We start from the raw sequence: 19,986 nt of genomic DNA, 5'->3' as shown, positions 1-19,986 counted from the left end.
TAGTTTCATACCACAGAATTCATTACAATAGAAGCAGGATGGCCCAGCCCAGGCTTTGCAGACTCCTCATTTCAAACCCTAGCTCATATAATTTTTTTCCCAGTGTATACTTTGGATACCTTTGTTAGAAGAAAGTTTCTTCCATATGCTTTATTACAAATAATTTACCCAGCAAGTTCAGGAAGTACCCTAGTTATATTTTTGAAGTACAAATTTTTCTGGTCTGCTCCTTTTCACCTGATTTGGTATAAATTAAAAAAGCCTAATCTATTGCACTGCCAGTTTTCTCTATAATATTCACAGTGGGTTTAAAAGTAGTCAGGACTGCCTTCTTCCAAGAGAATGACCAAGCTGCATGAATGAAGATCCAGCCATGAAATACTTCTATATCAGTCTAGTGCTTGGCAATTGAGGAAACCTAATGATGCATTTTCCTATGAATTTAAATATTATTTCACAAATAGCATTAATTCATGACTTAAACAGCTTTTTCGTGGCTTCCTTTTTTTTTTTTTTTTTCAATCTAATGTAACAAACATTCAGGACTAGGCAACTGAAATGTCATTGTTAAAGTAAACAACTGAAGTGAACTCAAAGACTTTGGGAGAGTTTTAATCCTAAGCGCAAGATTGGGAGGCCTGGTTCCATATATGACCGTATGACTTCTGTTCATTTTTTTACAGTTAATATGCAAAGTGTCTACTTTAAGAGCACTGTGTGGACGACATACAGAAAAGCTTATGGCATTTAAAGCAATATACCCAGACATTGTACGACTTCATTTTCCTCCACTTTACAAGGAGTTGTTCACTTCAGAATTTGAGCCAGCGATGCAAATTGATGGGTAAACGTATCACCTAAGCACTTCTAGAATGTCCGAAGTACAAACATTAAAACAAAAGGAAAAAAAAAAAAAAAAGAAAAAAAAAAAAAGAAAGAAAACCAAGACACTTTATATGGCCCTGCACAGACCTAGGGAGCCAACACACTGCACATCTCTTGGCGGTCGGGGTCAGGCGAAGGATGGGAAACAATGAAACAAAGTTGAACTTGTTTTTCTCATGCATATGATTTCCATTATGCCTACAAATATGGACCCTTTTTCTGTCTCAGCTTCTCAATCCTTGACCTCTGTTTACACAGACTGAGGGTACTAGTATCAGAAGGTTGTTTTCTCTCGTAGTTCACTGCCCAGACTTTTGACAGAACAATCAATTTGTTGATCAGAACAGAGTCCACCTAGTAATCAGCGACTGGTGTGCATTGCAGAGATTTCAGCATCAGTTTGCACAACTTGCTCATTGTTTCATGAAGGACGATTTTTTTCACCTACCACTGTTTGCCAGTAGACAGAACGGCATGAAAAGGGTCCATAGCAATAGCAACAATAGCATTATAATATATTACAGGGTAAATGGGCATGAAGACTATATATAGCAAAAGAGATATTGTTTATATATTGTTTTAATTAATATAAAATGTAGTTACTGGTATAGCTTTTCTTGTTGAATTGATAAGGCACTTTCATTTTGCACCTTTTTCTTTAAATTAAATGCTAGTGTGTTCATTGTTGTGTTGCATGTGCACCAGAAATTCAAGTTTAACTGAAAAAGGTTTGGCAGGTACTGGTACATTGGGAGGTATTTATGCTGCTGTTTTCCATGTTACTTTTAAAGAGAGGCTGGTCATATCCTGAAATGGTTACAGATTTTTTTAATGAGTTAAAAATAATGACAGTTTTCTAAATTAAACTCACCTTTCCCACTGTTAAATTCAAAGGTACTTTCATTTTCAAATCTTTCAAACCTGGATGTTTACAGTTACATGCCTAAATTCAAATTTAGGTGCAAAAGTCAAAAGCCTCATTTTCAAAGGTGCTGAGTTTCTGTGGTCAAAGTTAAACTAAGCAATTACAGATCATTTACAAATGAGTGACACAGCATCCTTCAAAATCAGGCTATTAAATAAACTGTATTTCTGCCCACCGTAAATCCAGGTTTGAAGGTATTTACTCAAGTCTGTATCTGCAGTAAAAGTATGTGGGTATGACATGTATGTGGAAAAGTAATTTTTAGACATAGTATTACATACTTTTCTACTCCATATAGTAAACAATGCCTTCAAACTCTAGCCTATCAAAATCCATAGGAGGTTTGTCTTGGACTTCAGTGAGATGAGACACTGACCCCTGTTCTTCCAGCATCCAGCAGTTCCATTTCAGGCAGCTGAACAGAGAAGTCCATTGCTCTCATTATTTAAAAAGATGCACTTTATCAGATGAGGACAGACTAACAAAGTAAAGGCACACTGTTGCTAGAAAGCATTGTTTTGTACTCTGTATAATGCCTGGAAATCATGAATATCATAATTCTGAAATTGTGATACTGCATAACCAACCAATAAGCCAAATATTCCAGTCTTTATTATTAATTACCATTCCCTATAGGAGGAATATTGTCTCTGAGCAAATATGGCAAGTAAACCTAGTTCTGGAGGAAGCAGATTCATAATGAACGACATCACAAAATAAACTGGCTCTTTGAGCCGGAGGTGCATAACTGGTTTGTATGAGATGAAGATGTATAATTGGATTGCCTACACCACTGAAGTTTCTGATGAAGTACATAAGAAAAAGCCAGAAACTTTCAAAAAAAAAAAAAAAAAAAAAGGAATGAGACAGAATGTGCTCCACTGCTTTAATTTCCAAGTATAAACAATCCCTTGCATATACTGCAGTCGTTGAGAAGTAACAGAAGTGAATAGAAGCACACTGAAGCCTAACTATTTTAAAAAGGAGAATTAGATCCGTGGGTTATAATAAGCAAAAGAGAGGTTTATTCCATGATTTGAACATGTTTCCTTTGGGGTCAAGTTGAGACATTCAGCTGTGACACGTAGTCTACCACGTCAGGGAATCTCACAGCTCTCACTCATCTCTATGGTTTGAAAGCAGGGGAGATGAGCTGCATGTTGCCCCTTCAGGCAGTATGCCCCGGGCTGTGGGAGGGCAGCACCGGGATGGTGGCCTGAGGGAGCTTTGGGAGAAAGTCCATAGAGCCATCCTTCCACTGCTCCACCCTGCCTGCCCCCGCAGGGTGGCTCGCAGCCCCACACGTGCTCTCTCCAGTCTCCCTGAAACACTCTTCCCAGGATCATTGTTTACTTTATTGGAGTAACTGGCACGATACGGTACTTTCATTCTAATGCGTGTTCCTATTTTTAAAGCAACCCTTTTAACTAACATGTTTTCTGAATGTGACCAGCCTTAGGTGCTAGTCGTGTAAAGATCAACTAAACTTAATTTCAGTGTCAGCTAATGAATAATAAAGTAAGACCTGTACTTTTTTAGAGACCGAGATACAACTCCTACTTCTGACAATAAGTAGGCAAAATATTGGGGATTAATTTTCAGCCACGTCCTTTTCTTACCTTTTCCTGATAAATGTTAGTACTTTACCAGGTATCTAGGTGCCAGTTGGTATCTAGTTCAGCATATTTACACCCATAAATCATTGACAACACAGATTCTTGGAGCGTTTACTAATAAAATACATAACTATAAAAATGTTCCAGATAGGGCCTTAGCTGAAAGCCCTTTGCCATCAGAAAACAGCTTGTGACGTGATCTTCCAGGCCAGAAAGTGCTGTTGTTTTTGTCTGCGGGAGCTCCTGTGTACAGGCACCTTGTTAATTCGGGCTGTTCATACAGACCCCAAGTAACTCTGCTTTCCTGATTGCAGTTAACAGCCACTTGGCAATAGAATATTATTTTTGGTTTGCTCTTCATAGAGAGGGGAGGAAAAAGGGATCCAGCATGGCAGATGTACTGCTAAGACTTCTGTTGCCAAGGAGGCTTTTAGGAAAGCAGGCGTAGAATAACGTCAGTGTAGCTGCTCAGGCCGACGGCCACAAGAACCCAAAGCAGCAGAGGAAATGCGCTCTGCAGAACTGCTCGGGCTATGGCCTGGTATCAGATGATCAAGCAAATATTCAGTTGAAAAACACACTTGGGGTCAGTGGATATTCACATACATGAGTGTTTTCATATTCTGCCCAGTTCACTACAAAGAAAAACGTGAGGACAGCTGAAGATAAAGGAAGAATATATAGGTTGTGAATGACCTGTTCCTTAAAGTCTGCAAAGCGATTTTCATGGGATGTTAGATCTACCCACAGAGATGTTTTCTGGCTTTCTAGGAAAGAGATACTATACTGTCATTTGAACCACCCTAATATACTTCAACATCTCCAACATTGTTTGACATTTTAAAAACTATGGGATTAGGTGAAAAGGGAGGCTGTTTTTAAGTTTGGTTGTTCTTTATTAAAGCTTATCTTAGTATGGATACCAAGATATCTGTGTGTGTATGTGCACCTGTATGTGTGTGAGAGAGTACATTTGTGTGCACACATGAATATATGCGTGGGTACGTGTGAGTGGCTGCTTCTAGGCTGTTAAGTGTCAATGGAATAAAGAAAATGTATTCGACATACTTAAGTCAAAAATAGAAGGTGGAAAAAAAAGATTTATTCTATACAAAGCCTTGTCTGGACCACTTTAGAGAGACTTCTATTTTTTTAACCCTTCTATAAATGTTTGATGGCACTTGAAATATTCCTGCAATAAAATGTGATTTGTGTAAACATTAAAAAAAAAAAAAAGATTTTGTAATGTGAAACAATGAAAGAAAGTAATGTAATTTTTCTAAAAAACAAAAAAAAAACAAATGAACGAACTTTGTATTATTTTCTTGATGGAATTTGTCTATTTGTCTTTGGAAAACTTTTTATTTCATTGAATGTGCCATAGTAGAGGTGTGTTTTTCTTTTTCTTTTTTTTTTTTCTTTTTTACATTTTAGATTAAAGGAATAGCTGTGTTCCAACATTCCAAAATGCAAGATGACATAGCAGTCATGATTAAAAGGTTTGATTAGTAAGCTTCAATCATTGTTGCTTTTTTTGCACATGTTCTTCATTCCTCTACAGTGCAATATGTACATAGAGCACTTGCGGGTGTAACCTTGATCCCTCAGGGAAAAATACATATTTGTACAGGATTTTTCTTTTTTTTGCCTTTTTTTTTTTTTTTTTTTTTTTTTGCTAAGGAATGTCAATTGAATCACTTGTCTGTTGTTGAGGGGCAGCCAGATAATAATCCTAAACCACTGTCACAAAACATTGATTGTTTAAATTTTGTGCCCTTTTATTATTTAAAAAAGAAAAATAAAAGTTATTTTCTGACAGTTCTTTGTGCTGATTGGTGAAAAAAAGGGTAAACAGATAAGCACCTTATGATTGACTTAACTGTGAATGACAATCCATCTCGTTACCAACAACAGAAGCCCTATCATTTTGGAGCTGGGGTTAAGAGTCAGAAACTAATGTGCTCAGGGATCTTCTAAAACTCTTCAACAGGGTGGCCAGTACTACTGGTGGAACAAATTACTTTTTACAAAATATGCTAGTATTTCTTCCCTTCCCCCCTTCCCCAGGCACAAGAGAACTGGATATTTTAACTATATGCTCTATGCGTGCCTCATTATCTTACTCAATTTTGCAGTATAGCTGCTCTTTGGTCTTTATTTTATTCAAAACAAAAGTACTCCAAACAGTGCAAAGGTTTTTCAATTATATTTTAGAAAATAAATTAATGCTAACCCATTATATAAATGATTGAAATTAATTTCAATATTCTCTGGACATTTTCATAACGATAGGACTATTTTTCCAGCTGAATTTCAGTGTTCTGCAATAGAAAATGGGGTTTCAGTACTTAAATTATCATCAAAGAAAACAAATCAGTTTATGCTAGTACAGTAAGAATGAAAAGGTAATGGTTACGTTTTAGCAATGAAGTCACATAGAAAGGTACGCAGATCTGCAGGAGTACCAGAACAACACTTCAGATGTTGTCCGTCATTGTTGCATATGTGCGTATGCTTCATGGTAAAGGAATAAACTGGACTGGAAAGAAACACTGAGGCCGAAGACATTTTCGTATCTAGTACGTCCAATACAGCAATTCAAAGTGATTACAATGGCACCAAAAAACAGCAAAGTCTAGGAAGTTTCCAAGTGCCAAACTGTAGGACTCTGGAAGCCTGTCCCAATTAGCCTCGTTTTATGGCTTCAAATTCTTTTGAAAATATAAGTAGAGGAGTAAATAAGCAACTACAAACAAAACAAGCAAGATTTCAAGACTGGTTAGATTGGGAAGCGAGTGAATTTCTCCATCAAACAGGTCTGTCTTCTTGCAAAAATCATCAGTTCTGCAGTATCTTAGGTTACTGAGGGTTTTTTCACTGGGTCTGTGGCTTCCAGTTGTTCACTTTAGGTTGCTTAATAACCAGGGAAAGCTTTCTTATGGTTTTACAAGCTGACGGTTGAGTTTAGCTTGGAATGGCCTTCCAAGGCAGATAACTGCTTAGCAAGTATGACCTCTCGACCAGTTTGTGTTCTGGCATCTTCAGTAGAAGAAAACTCCTATTGCTGACTCACAGTAGAACCTATGCTTTATATACCTGCCACAGTATCAATTAAATGTACTGTTAATATGTAAATCTGTAAGACATTTTAACTATGTAGTGGGGTGATCCAAACATTACCATATCTTTTCTTAGATTGGCATAGACATTCCCCAGTCTGTACTTGATGAACAAAACAGATTGCACAGTGTAAGCTGTGCAAACAATGTGTATTTTTTTCTCTACACATTCCTAAACTCCCCAGTGTAGGTAAACTTATTAATATGTCAGAAACAACATTTACTATCCAATATGCAAAAATAATAAGCAATTTTCTCTTGAGTATATTCTATTCCATATATGAAATTCTACCTGTGCTAGCTGATTCAGACTGCACAGAAAAAACATCTTCATTTTCCTTAGCTGGAGAAATATAACTACTAGAAATATTTTTCATTATTAATACTACTATTTATTACTTGTAAAGTTTCAGCCATGAATATATTTGAATATTAGCATCCTATTTTCTTTATGCTTAAATATTCCAGTCAGTAAATCATCTGGTAGAAATGAGGGCAAATGCATACAGATACCAAATACAACAAGAAAAGTTTTAAAATTTAAATGAATATTTATTTAAAAATCATTGGAGTATGTGCTTTAATCCTAGTACTGTGATAATAACTCACTAAATAATGCTGTCACTGGACTTGAGGGGAAAAATATGTAACATTAGGATAACATACTTTGGAACTTTATTCAGGTACTAAATAGAATTTTAACATCAAAATAAAAGCTGTATTCTACCTTTTTCATACGTGATGTTACTGTTTTGTTTGGTGGGTTTTTTTGCCTTTATCATTGGTAGAATATAGCAATAACTTTATAGCAATAAGCAGGCTATCCAAATAAGAAACAAAACATGATAAAGGCTTCAGATCAATACTCATAGGTTCGTTTCTTCTGCCACAATATTCACTTGTATGTCTTCCCTCATAATTTCATCATTTCTTCAAGATGAACGTCACAATCAAGTTGCTTAACTTGATGTGTGATGTCACACCTTTTTGTTAACATCTGCATGTTTTTGGTGTTCTTATGTCCTTTGTATACTTGTTTTCCTCTAAGTCAGTGTTTCTCAAGCTTTCTGAAAGCACAGTCCCTCTGGGCTATATTTCTTCATATGGCTCTCTGTGTTGGAATTCACTTGGTTTTTCTGGGGCGGGGAGTGGGAACCAGCTGAAATTACCAGCGGTCTTTCCTCACTGAAGGAACTGAGCTGCTGCTAGTAGGCAATAACTCCCTGGCTACTGCACATGCTTGCAGCCAGCAGCCCCACGCTGGGGAGGCCAAGCTGCAGCCAGTAAGTGGGGCGAGGTCCCTGGCCCACGCTTGCCTGCAGCCAGCACATCCCCACGCTCTGCACTGGAGACCAGAGCGGCCGCGCCGTACGTGGAACCCAGCTACCTTTGTCTGATGCAGTGTTTTGATAATACCTAAACACTTCAGCAACTTTCAAATGGTTGTGACTTTCAGTTTGAGAAACACTACCCTAAATTACCCCACAAAGTCTTTATGTAGATGCACAAACTTTACAGGAACTTGCAATCTGTAATGCTATTTATATCTAATGCAGAGAATTCATAAGCAATACAGTGAATTTTATTTCACAAAAAGGCATACGTACTGTACACCTTTCTAAATCCAAAATGTTCCTCATTTCTACATTGATTTAGAAACCAGTTACAGAACAGTGGTGAATATTTGAACTATTAGGACATTAACTGGCTGCTTCTTTATATGTAACTGTATTGTCTGCCTGCTCCTTTTCTGGAGATGTGTTTTTGTATTGGATGTTTGGGCCAATGGGAGGCTTCAAGCTACAATGTATTTTCCCAGATTAAATATATTTAACATATGACAAACCCCAGACAAGGCTTTTTAAAATGTATAAAGAACTGCAGTGTTAGGTGGTTTATTTGCAAACTGTTTTCAATGTTGTCCATTTTTATGGCACCTTTAACAATATTCTTGTTTCCAAAGTACAAAAAAAAAAGGTTAAAAATACTCTAGCCATAACTGAATGTCAAGCAATAAAAACAAATGACTTTTTGTGCATAGATTTAAAAGAAATACAAGTTTTAGACATCTGCATGTAAATGCAATCTCTTGTTTACTGCTTTCTTAAACTTGAGCAACTGATTCCTTATTTTACTACTAATTTAAGGACTTGTAATGGCCTGTAAACATTTTATCTTGCTCTATTCTTTCAACTCTAACTTTGTCTCTGCTTTGGAGTCACAATATTTAATGTTGTTCTGCTCACCTCTATACAGTTAACTTTTTGCTTTCATTCTGTATAGATAAAGTTATACTATAAACAGCCTACACAGTGCAAATATTTATCTGTTTATCAAATACATTATGCTGTATAATATCTGTTTTACTATATAATCTATTTTAGACATAGCTGTTTAGAACTAGAGTGTGCTATTTTTGTGTTTTTCTGATGTGTGGTGCTAGATAAGTTACTTTTGTGAACAAAAGCAAACAAACCCCTTTTATTCCTAGACAATACCACCTTTGGGTCTTGTTAATTTCACTGAGTATAACTATATATAAATATATATATATTTGTGTATATATATATATATACACCAACATATGCCCAACAAGTACCTGTATCAGAGTACAAGATTTGGGACATGGTTTTCTCTTTAAATGCATAGTGTCATTATATAAATTATTCTATAGTATATTTAATAAGGAGAAAATTACTTCACCAGTACAGATACTTGATATCAAATGTAGAAATTTTTTTCTACATTATTAACATTATTAATTATTAACGTTAATAAAAATGTTCTGTCCAGCTTATTATCCTTTTGGTTACTAAAACAGTCTGCCTGTATTGTATCAGAAAAAAAAGAAAAACTACTAATCTGTCAGTATAAAGTAATTACAATATGCTGTCTGTGTGAAAGGGAGGTAGTTGGCTTGTTGGGAGACTTCTATCCTGTCATTGCATCTGGTATTTATAGACGTTATTCTGCTGGGTGCCTTCCTCCCCCTTCACTTTAAATAGGATCTGTACACACTCAAACTGCGGATGTTACTAGGCCATGCCTACACACTTAACTCCAGTTACTGTAAATAGGAATTTTCTGTAAATCTTCCATGATAGATAGATGGCTAAATTCAGTCCTTGGATATGCTTTATAAATCATCCATACATATCCATGGACAGCCATTAGCAACTAAAGTTAATTAAGAAGTGGAATTTGCAATGTTTTGTCAGGTCTGGGGGTTTTGTTTTTATTTTTCATGTATACCTTAATTTACATAGTCATGTACCCTTAAAAGTATTCCTATCCCCTGTTGCTTTCATTCTAGATATTGTTTTCATGTTAATTCTTAGAAACTGATGGATATCAAATATCTAACTAAGGAGGTAATTAACCTTTTAAATATTTATTAGAATTTTTCTGTAATATTACTGAATTTATAAGATCTTTAGCAAAGATTTTTGAGCAATTTATTAAATACAATGTTTCTGTTTACTGCACTTTTTGATAATAGAAGGTAGTGAATTTTAAAGCCATGGTTCTTGGCTTCCATGCACTGCTTTTATACCCTCAATCCAAGGAATATATATATATAAATAATTTTTTTTAAACAGCAAACATACTGTTGTCCTAAAAATAAATGCAAACTTTACTGCAATGTGGGTATATTTTCATAAGTGGAATGTTTAATTGCAAACACTATCAGGACAATTATAAAAACCTCTTGAAGCTACAATCTGATTTAAATATAAGCCATGACGATTTTATTTTCCCTTGTTGATTTCAGTCACCTTTTGATATTTTCAAAGAGAAAAGGACTTGCTCTTAAATTTGTTTGTACTAACCTATACATAATGCCAGGAACATGTTCTCCCTATCGTTTTAATAGATTGATATATTTATGCAAAATCATTGGTTAACATATACTCTCCCTGTTTACTAAATTTTCAACGTAACAAGACCAGAATAAATGCTGATTACAAATAGACATCAGTTTGAAGATTAAGCACATAGACTTCAAAAACCTCGTTGAGTTATATGCTCAATTTTCTGTAAATACACACAAGTTTAAATGCAATTATACTGTACATGTAAATATATGCTGTCTGTTATGTGTACGGTATGTATAAATTCCTTTTCTAGCTACAATAAAATGTAAGCCATCAAGAGGAATACTAAAGTGGTATTGTACTAAACCTTTGCTAATGATCTTTACCCAATCACTTTTCACTTTCATGGACCTTTCCAACTCACTCTTACAATAGCCTGCTTATATTCAAGTTTGTTATTTTACTCAGTCCCGAAAAAAGTATTTTGATTCATTTTGTAAATATGACTGTAAAAATAAGAGATTTAATGTTGTCTTTTAAATACTCCAATTTTCATTCTAATATGAATGTTGTTATATTGTACTTAGAAACTGTACCTTTAATATTACATTACCTTTATTAAGTGCATTGAACACATCGATTTTAGATGTGCTTTATGTACTGTTATCCTGTAATAAAACTTCAGCTTCTAATGGAAAAATCTGTCTTAATTTTTTGTCAGTAGCATCTTGGTTTTTCTGAATTGTGGTTTATTAGGTTTATTCCTTAAGGAATGCAACATTACAAAACTATGCTGTGCTTCTAAGCATGTATATCAGAGCTGTTTAGCACATACATCACGTAACGTTTGGCAGCAGGGACAACTCCCCAGCACCTTTTAAGCTGCCCTTTGGCCAACAAGAGCTTTAAACCTCCTCAGAATTAATGTGGATTAATCTACCTCCCCTCTCCTTGAAGGTGCCATCTTGTTTGAAGTAACAGTTCGCTGCACCAAGTGCAAGATACAAGAAATCTGGCTTAAGGCCTTCCCAGTGAGTTTGGAAATACTGCTTTGGGCTAGATCTAAATGAGAATTTGGGTTTCAAAACTGTCATTTTGATACAATTTAGGCATCAAAATTCAAAGTTGCATCTCCCCTCTGCAGTGCTAACTTTTGTCAACAGCACACTTGGTCTTCAGACTTCAGGCATGTAAAATTATACTTCTGCACCTACCCAGAAATGCCTCAGTCTTGACAGAGCTTTAACAGCTGAGCATTTATATGCCTGACCATGATCTAGAAATAAGTATTAGCATTCACCTTTGAAGCACTTTATCTGGAAGCAGCCTTCACCTACAGATCAAGTCTGCAAAAAGAAGCAGTAGAAGTGGTTGCTTTCTTAGAACTGTAGCACTAAGTAGTGCCATTTGTTCTATAGTAGCTCCATGACAAGTAATCTTTGAAACACTGAAAATCCAGACTTCATTTTCTTATCCTCAGGACATGATTCCTGTGCAATCTTCCCACTTAAAGGAGAGTTCCTAACCACCAAGATACAGGTTAGGCAACAACTCTATAAACCTATATATATATATATATATGTTCAATATAAAACACAGAAATTTTTCTGAAGTGAGAGACAAACTGAGGACTCCCATTCCTGCCCATAAGGAAAGCTGAACTGTAGGTTATGAGGTGGTGTGGGGTTTTTTCTCACAGAATAGTTGAGGTTGGCAGGGACCTCCAGAGGTCACAAGCAGGGCCACCTGGTTGCCCAGAACCATGTCCAGATAGCTTTTGAGTGTCTCCAAGGATGGCGATTCCACGACCCCTCTGAGCAACTTGTGTCACTGCTGGTCACCTTCACAGCAAAAAAGTGTTTCTGGATGTTCATGTTTATGTCATGGAAGTTGAAAGATCACATGTAGGAAGCAACACCATTTAAAAAAAAAAAAAAAAAAAACAACAAAAAACAACAAAACAACAACAAAAAAAACCCACACACTACAGGTTTTAGAGATGCAGTCTGAAGTGGGATTTAACCTGCCACATTCACAATCTATGTCTTCTAATCATTCTGCTATGTAACTGTTACCATACCTGGGTTTTGAAGTCAGATTACTCTTCACAAGGCTACCTCCAGGACCGGGCTCTAGGTGGATCCAGTAGTGAGATAGAAAACTTTCCACTTCTCTGAGATACAAAAAACAAGAAAGGGCAGAAATAACATCAAACAATGTCCTTAAAACTGTTCTGCAAGCAAGCTGAAGTGACTCCTTTGCTGGTGGGTTTGGACATGATTCTGAATCATCTCAGTGTTCTTATGTATTTGTGTATGGTGCCCAGAGTCTTATTTATGGGACTAAGTGCTGGGAACACTTTGATTGCTTCATGCCACAATCCTCACTTCCCTCATCACTTCTCCATCTGCAGAGCTGTGAAGGGGATCACCTTTTAACATCACAAGCAAATGAGTTTCCATCACCTGAACTTACAGGTACTGAGCATATTTGAATTCCACACTTTACCAAACTGGAAAGCCTAATCATCATCAAAAAAAAAAAAAAAAAAAAAAAAAAAAAAAAAGTTTTGCAGCTCTGCCCACATGTTAACAAGTGGAAAGTGATCCAGGGAAAGTGGAAGCCCAGGAGAGGAGGGAAGCTGATAAATACAGCAACCTCTGCAGGGCACCTCAGCCCTCACACACAGCCCCAACCCGCTGAGGTACGAGTCGCCGGGCAGAGCCCGGCCCATCCACCTCTGCACACCCAGGGAAGGAAGTGCCACTCGAGGCACCCAACACCTAGTTGGGGCCACACCTTAAGCGAAGAACGTGGAGTCGGAGCAGAGCCCACAGCGCAGAGAGGCCTTAGGCACACTTAATTTCCCGGCGAGGTGGGACGGGGCCGGGCCTGGCCGGCGGCTCCTCAGCCCTAGCCTGCAGCAGTGCCACCTGCCACAAGATGGCCGCCGCAGCCCCTTCAGCAGCTGCTCGAGCCCACGTTGCCATTGGCTGGCTCAGAACACCTGATGCCGCGCGCCGGGGCGCTCTACTACGCTGATTGGCCAGTGCCCCGAAACAGGCTCAGGCGGCAGAAAGACGAGGAGCCAGCGAACACGCTTCCTCGAAGAGGGTCGCCAAGATGGCAGCCAGAGGGCAGCTGCTGACCTGGTGAGTCCGTTTCCCCCTCTCCCAGCACGGCCGCTGAAGAGCGGTGGGCGGGAATATGGCCCCACGCCGCCCTGCCCGCCGCACGGCGGGGACTCGCATGCGCCCGGCGGAGCGGAGCGGGGCAGGCCTGCGTTCCCGCGCCCGCCCGGCTCCGCCCCGGCGCTGAGGGAGGGTGGGGCGGCGCCATTTTTTATCGATCTGTCAGGGTAAGGCGGTAGGAGCGAGTGCCTTTTTGCCGAGGAAGAGTTACGCTTGTGTATGTTCGAAAATGAAGTACAGTCAAGTAATGCACATCCGCGATATGGATTTGGGGTAGTGACATGGTTCTTGGTTTTAATATGAAAAGCCTTACAGTGAAGTATTTTGGCTTTTTAAAGCTAGAGAGGTGAGTTGGTTTTGAACTAGTTTATTCGTGAGGAAGACAGAAGTAAGTATTTTCTCACGCTTTTCAGAATAGTTTGGGAAAATTGGCGTCGTGGGAACCCTGTGAAGGGGAAGCGCTATGTTAAAAAACAAAGGCAGGGTCTGTCTAGAAGCCAAAATACCTCTTTTGTGGAAAACAAAAACCGAGATCGTTGTGTTTTTCTCAAAGTTCCAGCAAGTTCAATCCAGTGTTTGTTTTTGATTAATGAACATCTGAAAGTGTGTAACTCCATCAGAATTTCTCCTGTTACATCTGAAATTTATATCCTGTATTTCTGAAATTGTTCTTTCTGGACTGTCAAGAATATGTGTATTTTACTATTGAAAACCAGTGGGGATTTAGACAGGATATGTATAACTTCCATAAAGAGGAAATGTGGAAACATAAAACCATTTTAGACAGCCTCTTGTGTGTTTTTTTTAATAAACAGTTCTGTTATTTGCTTCTTGGGGACAGATGTTGCCTTTAACTTTCTGTGTATTGTAATGCGCGCTTTTTTTTTTTTTTTTTTTTTTTTTTTTTTAATTATCAGGGATATTTCACCAAAAAATGGCAGTGAAGTATTTTTCTCACGTGAAATCTATGAAAAATATTCATTGGCTCCGAGCCTCTCTGAACTATGGCATTTATCAAACAGGTATATTCTGTTATGTTATAGTTTTGTGCTGTTTCTCATCATCCTATTGATATATACCCTTATTCTTTTGGCGGAAAGCTTCATGTTATCTGGCATGCAAGGGTTTATTTCTGATTTCTTGGTCTAGCAGTTGACTTGTGCTTTACCTGTTGTGAAACCTGAGAAAGCAGGAAGAGTCTAGGTTGGGACCTCAGATTGTTTGTGTATTTTGGGGGTTTTGGGATGGGGTTTGGATTATTTTTGGGGGGTGGTGCTTGTTTGTTGCTTTCTCTTGTATACTTTTTCTCTGTGTACCAAAGTGGGCTGAAGTTCGAGCCACACTCATAACTGGCCACAGTAAGGATCCTGTAACTCAAGAACCACATGTAATTCTTTTTAGAAATTAATGTCTTACTGTCTGTCTGTGTCTTCTCACTTTGTAGAAGGTTGACAATAGTGTACATTGAAATCCTTTTTATTTGTTATCTTTTGGAAGTAGCCATCACTGTTTACATAGTTCCAACGGCGTCTTAGGTGTTGTGGAGATGCAGTTAATTCCTGGAGTAATGAAGAAACTATAGAGTGTTAGCTGAAGAATGGGAAATGAAATTATGTGAACACAGGTGGTACAGGTAGTATTGTTTGTGCAATTTTGATGTCTTTTTTCTTGAGTTGAAAGAGAATTAACATTTCTTTTGCATAGTGAAAAGTGTGGCTTATGCTACTGGATTTCAAAAATTGGAGGACTGTATTTAGGTTACTGTGGTCTTTTTAAGAAGTCATTAGGCTGGTAGGGAGCTACAAGTGGCAAGTAGTCATGGAGGGTTAACATTCACATCACAAAGAATGTGGGTGGGATGCCAAGGTAGTTACTGTGCTCTAAGTGGGGAGTTCAACATGTGGAGAAATAATTTGTTCTAAAGGGGAACTACTGTATTTGTAGGAACTGACACTAAGAACGCGCATTTGAGGGGAATACTTGTCTACATCACATGACTCTTTATATCCCATGTCTTTAGTTAGAGAAGGCTTTTCTTGTTCACCTCTGTAGCAACTTCCCTCGAACTGGCGGAAATGTGCGCAGCCCTCACAGCTTTCTGCTGGGTACACTGAATATTACTATAGGATTCTTCTTTTGGAGAATGTAGAAAAAGGGTTTCTGGAGTAGACATGCCTGCACACAAGAGTGGGAATGTGTTCAGTTGTGTGTGGTAGAAGTGGGTTTGTAGCCAGAAGAGAGGTTGCAACAAGAAAAAATTAGAAACTGATGGAACTGTGTTGTGTGGCCATAGTCAAGAGAAATGTAACTCTTGGGGCAAATGTGAAAGTAAAAGCTAGAGGAAATTTGTCAATTTTTATATTGGGGTTTCTGATAGGTATTTGCTAAAGCGTATGTTCTCTCACCATAGAAACTGTGAAGGCAGGTTGCTGATAAAACGAAGGGGAAAAATTTAAGCCGTCAGCTCAAATAAAGTATAATGCTGTAAATATGGACAGAAAAGCTCTGTCAGATTATTTTGGTTTGCACCCTGATGAAGACTGTGACAGCACTGCATACTGAAATGATCTTGATGTGCTGCCATTTCGTTCAGTGCTGAATATAGCCAATTTAAGCTGCTAGAATTTCTTGATGTTCCTACATTGGCATATCTGAGTCAGCATCTTGTCGCTGCTGCAGCTTAATTAAATTTGCCAGTTTGTGCCATGAGGATGGACACATTCTCATATTCAGAGAGACAGCTGTGAAGTATTATTAAGAACTGTGGATGTGATACTGCTGGGTTTGAATAACACTTGAGATATTTTCTACTGCTGAAATCGTATCTTAAAAATATGTTTTTTCCAAGATCAGCAGTTAATGTTCATTTTGTTAACCTTAAATATTTTCTCTCTTAAGAATATTATTTTAAATAGAGCAGGGATAAGATGGTTGTCTTATACCGGAGCTGTTTTAAGAACCAGCTTTATAATGTTACTTCTTTGTTTTTGTTAGGCCAGCTATGCCCCTTGACTTAGCCCAATATTATTTTCGGCAACTGATTTCAGTGTTGCTTAGATTAGAAAATGAAACTCTTGAATTGTGTACTCGGTAGGATTTTCTTAATTGAAATCCAGAATTTCTATTGTAACAGTTAAGTCGTTTTACCTTACTTCTTTTGCGGTGAAAGAAAGGCTTTTTCTAGTTAAATCTTTCTCCTCTACTGTCATAACTTTGATTAATAAGTCAGACCTTTCAGAGTGCAGACTGTTTCTGAACACCAGCCATGAGTGAATGATGCAATGTTGAAACTCTTTATCTTTTCATTGATAATGGGTGTTTCCAGAACAAAGTGTCAGAGTTTCATATTCGGAGTTTCATATTCAGCTTGGCACCTCAATATTGAGTATACAGACTAATATATACACCATATTGTTTTAAGAAAAAAAAAAAGTTTTGTGGGTTTTTTGAATTTTTTTTTTTTTTTTTCCTGTTTAAACCAGTGGCAAACGTGCTGTTGGTACTAATGGTTAATCTGATTGTCCAGGTGAAGTTTCAGAATAAGAAAGTTCCTATGACATAGACTATGAATTGGAAAAGGATAATATCTCACAGTATGTTTTGCTGGATTTGAAGTTTAGGCTTGCATGACTGCCTTTATTAATGTTGACAAATATTAATATTTATGTGAAAAGTTCTTTCATTTATTGCTTTTCTTTCAGAGAGACAAAGAAAAATGTGGAGGCATTGGCAGACTCTTCAGAAAACAGACAGCCTTGTAGCATGCAAACTGCAGATCCCATTGAGGTGGAGGCTAAAAGCACAACTGAGGATCATCCTTTCCCAGAACCTAGACTCCCCTATCCATTTACTTCTTGTTTGACTGAGAAGGAGCAGAAAACATATTTATATCTGATGAATAAGTACTCAAAAAAAAAGAACCATTTTCAAGTTAATGCAGCAAGTCAAAGAGAATTATTCACCTATCTTGTAAGTGTGCATATATGTACATATGAACATCACAGAGGGAGTCATACCATTTTTTTGTTACAAAGCGTTAAGGAAAAATGCGGCAAAAAAGTTTTAAAATTCAATTTGTCATAATTGCCTTTTAACATAGTATTATGAATGGTAAAGTTTCAAATATTCAGAATAACATTTTTAATATAAACTGAGAGTGCATTTAGTTATCACATTGAAAGTAGGTGGGTTTTTTGTGGATGTTTTGTTTCTTTTTTTAGTAGTAGTCTAAACAACTGACAGTAAGTGTAGATCTTTGACAGCTGATCAGACACCCACCCATGCCCACAAAACCCCACATGTTTTTATGAGAAAGAGGTTAAGAGCTGACCTTACTGTGATTTTAGCATTTCATAATGACATGTAGCAATCTTGTATAATGTTAGGAGGTGGATACATTTTGATGTGATCTTTGAGGGCACCCTGTAATGGGAACTTTTTTTGTTCGCATGTGAAGGGACCTGCGTGTTGACTTCTGCTTCACACTTGCTCCTTAGTCTCAGCAATATTGTTTGAATAGTGAAAGGCTATGCCTCACACTGGTTGGAAGTACTATTTTAGTTGAATCCTGTAAAATATAATTAATCAGCAGATGCTTTTGAGCCAATACATTTGCTTTTCCATGCTTCCTTGTTAAAGCAAATTCCCTTTTTTATACCCTGTAATAATGGGAATGTCATTCCCAGGCAAATCAGTACCTACTGCATTGTTGTTACTTACACTGTAATCGCTTCTGAAGTCGGAGCTCAGATACCTTTGTGGCTCTGTCATGTAAACTTGTTCCAACAACGTCTTGTAACCTTTCTTTTTATTAAACCACCAGTGTATGATCAAAAGAAGCTTGCTGTTTGTTGGGATGGGGGTGTTTTGCTGCTTTGGGATTTTCTTTTTTTTAAGGAAATGGGCCTTGCAAAAAAAAATTTTAATTAAGTGAAACTCTGAACATGTGTTGCCAAATTGTGCAGCAAGTGGAACCTCTGCCCTCCCTCATACCATCACCTGTGCTACCTCTCTGGAAACTTTGCTGGTTACATACCTAGCCTACAGGATTCCATTCTGTCTTTAAAAATAGATCTTTTTCCTTCCCCATCAGCAAATGAAAGAAGCATTAAACAATGAAGTTGCAGAATTTATGAAATTTGCCCAAAATGCTGCAAAAAGCTGTGCCCAAGATTATGATGCTATCTCTGAAGATGCGCAGCGTTACACTGAGGTAATTACCAATATTGTGTTTAATTCCTTCCCAAATAATTATATTGGAGTTGTGATTAAGATACATAGGCACTGCTCATGGGATCTGATGTTCCCTGAACTTCTGCTCATGCCCTGCTGGGAGACATGAGAAGTCACTCTTTCCCTTACGCTGTGCAGCATGGCGTGGCCCGCAGTTTATTGTAGCCAATCAGATTTGATATCAGTGAGGTCACGGAGTACACTACTGTACAAAGATTTAGTCCTCAATTAAGTAAATGACATCTTTATATTTGGGAAGGGAGAAATTGCATTTTAAGTGTGCATTTACATTGACAAGCTGCTCCTAAATACACACTACCAGACAGAATGTTAAGGTTTCTTCCACAGTAGCGTGTTACAAAGTCACTGTAATCAGAGGTTACTTTGGCTTTAATCATAATCATCTGCAAGTTCACGCTGTGTGAAATATCCACTTTGATTCTAAAATCAAACATGAATGCAACTTTATGCATCATTCTTTAATATCACATTTTGGGAAATAAATTCCGGAATACAGGTTCGTTAGACTTTTCCATCAGTTTATTGACTTGCTCTTGCCTGTTTTCCTCATAGTGTCTTGCCTTAATTGAAATGGCCTACTTACATAGTTTTTGATAAAAGTTCAGCCTTTTCTAGTGAGTGATACATCACTGTCTTTTACAGAATGAAACAGAAAAAAAAATGTGTTTACTAGAGAGTAGAGCATTTAGTTAAATTCAGAAGGATTGCTTCTATTTCACCATAACACTTTTTATTATGCACTTTTTCATGCACTAGATATATCTCTTCTTGCGTTAACACATGGTTTGGGTACACATGAGGACAAAAATCTTGCTTTTTTTCTAAGAATTAGGATTGGCTTTGTAATTTTACATCTTACATTTGTGTCTCTCTTTCTAAGTGATCTTGTCATCTCATCACAATACGTGTCTCCAGACTTGAAGTCTAACTTAGGTTGATATCCTGAGTTAAAAATGAAACGGAGGCACATACTTAGTTTTAAACAGTACTTGCAGAAATAACTCATTCTTATTAAATAAAACCTAAATGTAATTTTTTTTTTTCTGATACATGAATTATGTATTCATTTTAGGATCTTAAATTGGCATGAAAGCAAGTTTCAACATATGCTGAATCTTCCTATGTCTTCACCTTTGTGACTTTTACCTAGGCCCAGTGTAAATTAGGTAGTAATACAAAAAA

General features: G+C 37.3%; 2 protein-coding genes and 1 long non-coding RNA gene across 8 annotated transcripts in view; 2 read left to right on the top strand and 1 right to left on the bottom strand.

Moving 5' to 3' along the window:
• The window catches only part of RORA (RAR related orphan receptor A), a 374,860-nt gene extending 372,188 nt beyond the window's left edge, over nucleotides 1-2,672 (top strand). For all 5 annotated transcript variants that reach the window (XM_042804082.1, XM_042804084.1, XM_032990238.2 and 2 more), the window contains one exon: nucleotides 684-2,672. In XM_042804082.1, coding sequence (XP_042660016.1) covers nucleotides 684-848 — 165 coding nt within the window. In that variant the 3' untranslated portion in view covers nucleotides 849-2,672. The remainder of the gene's footprint in view (nucleotides 1-683) is intronic.
• Nucleotides 1-13,325, bottom strand: part of LOC116961017 — a 28,970-nt gene extending 15,645 nt beyond the window's left edge. The window contains exons 1-2 of the long non-coding RNA XR_006166606.1: nucleotides 13,160-13,325; nucleotides 12,441-12,533 (exon numbers count right to left, since the gene is read on the bottom strand). This is a non-coding gene — a long non-coding RNA (uncharacterized LOC116961017). The remainder of the gene's footprint in view (nucleotides 1-12,440; nucleotides 12,534-13,159) is intronic.
• A 77-nt stretch (nucleotides 13,326-13,402) lies between these two features.
• The window catches only part of ICE2 (interactor of little elongation complex ELL subunit 2), a 29,305-nt gene continuing 22,721 nt past the window's right edge, over nucleotides 13,403-19,986 (top strand). The window contains exons 1-4 of one of the 2 annotated variants that reach the window (XM_032990236.2): nucleotides 13,403-13,512; nucleotides 14,469-14,573; nucleotides 17,253-17,520; nucleotides 18,644-18,763. In XM_032990236.2, coding sequence (XP_032846127.2) covers nucleotides 13,484-13,512; nucleotides 14,469-14,573; nucleotides 17,253-17,520; nucleotides 18,644-18,763 — 522 coding nt within the window. In that variant the 5' untranslated portion in view covers nucleotides 13,403-13,483. Of the gene's footprint in view, nucleotides 13,513-13,719; nucleotides 13,898-14,468; nucleotides 14,574-17,252; nucleotides 17,521-18,643; nucleotides 18,764-19,986 lie in introns of those variants that run through there. The other variant, XM_032990235.2, reaches the window with a different exon arrangement.

The sequence above is a fragment of the Tyto alba genome, unplaced genomic scaffold, assembly GCF_018691265.1.
Source record: "Tyto alba isolate M040663 unplaced genomic scaffold, T.alba_DEE_v4.0 Super-Scaffold_41, whole genome shotgun sequence".
NCBI lineage: Eukaryota > Metazoa > Chordata > Aves > Strigiformes > Tytonidae > Tyto > Tyto alba.
Note: the sequence above shows the minus strand (reverse complement) of the source record. Positions and strands in the feature narration are given on the sequence as shown.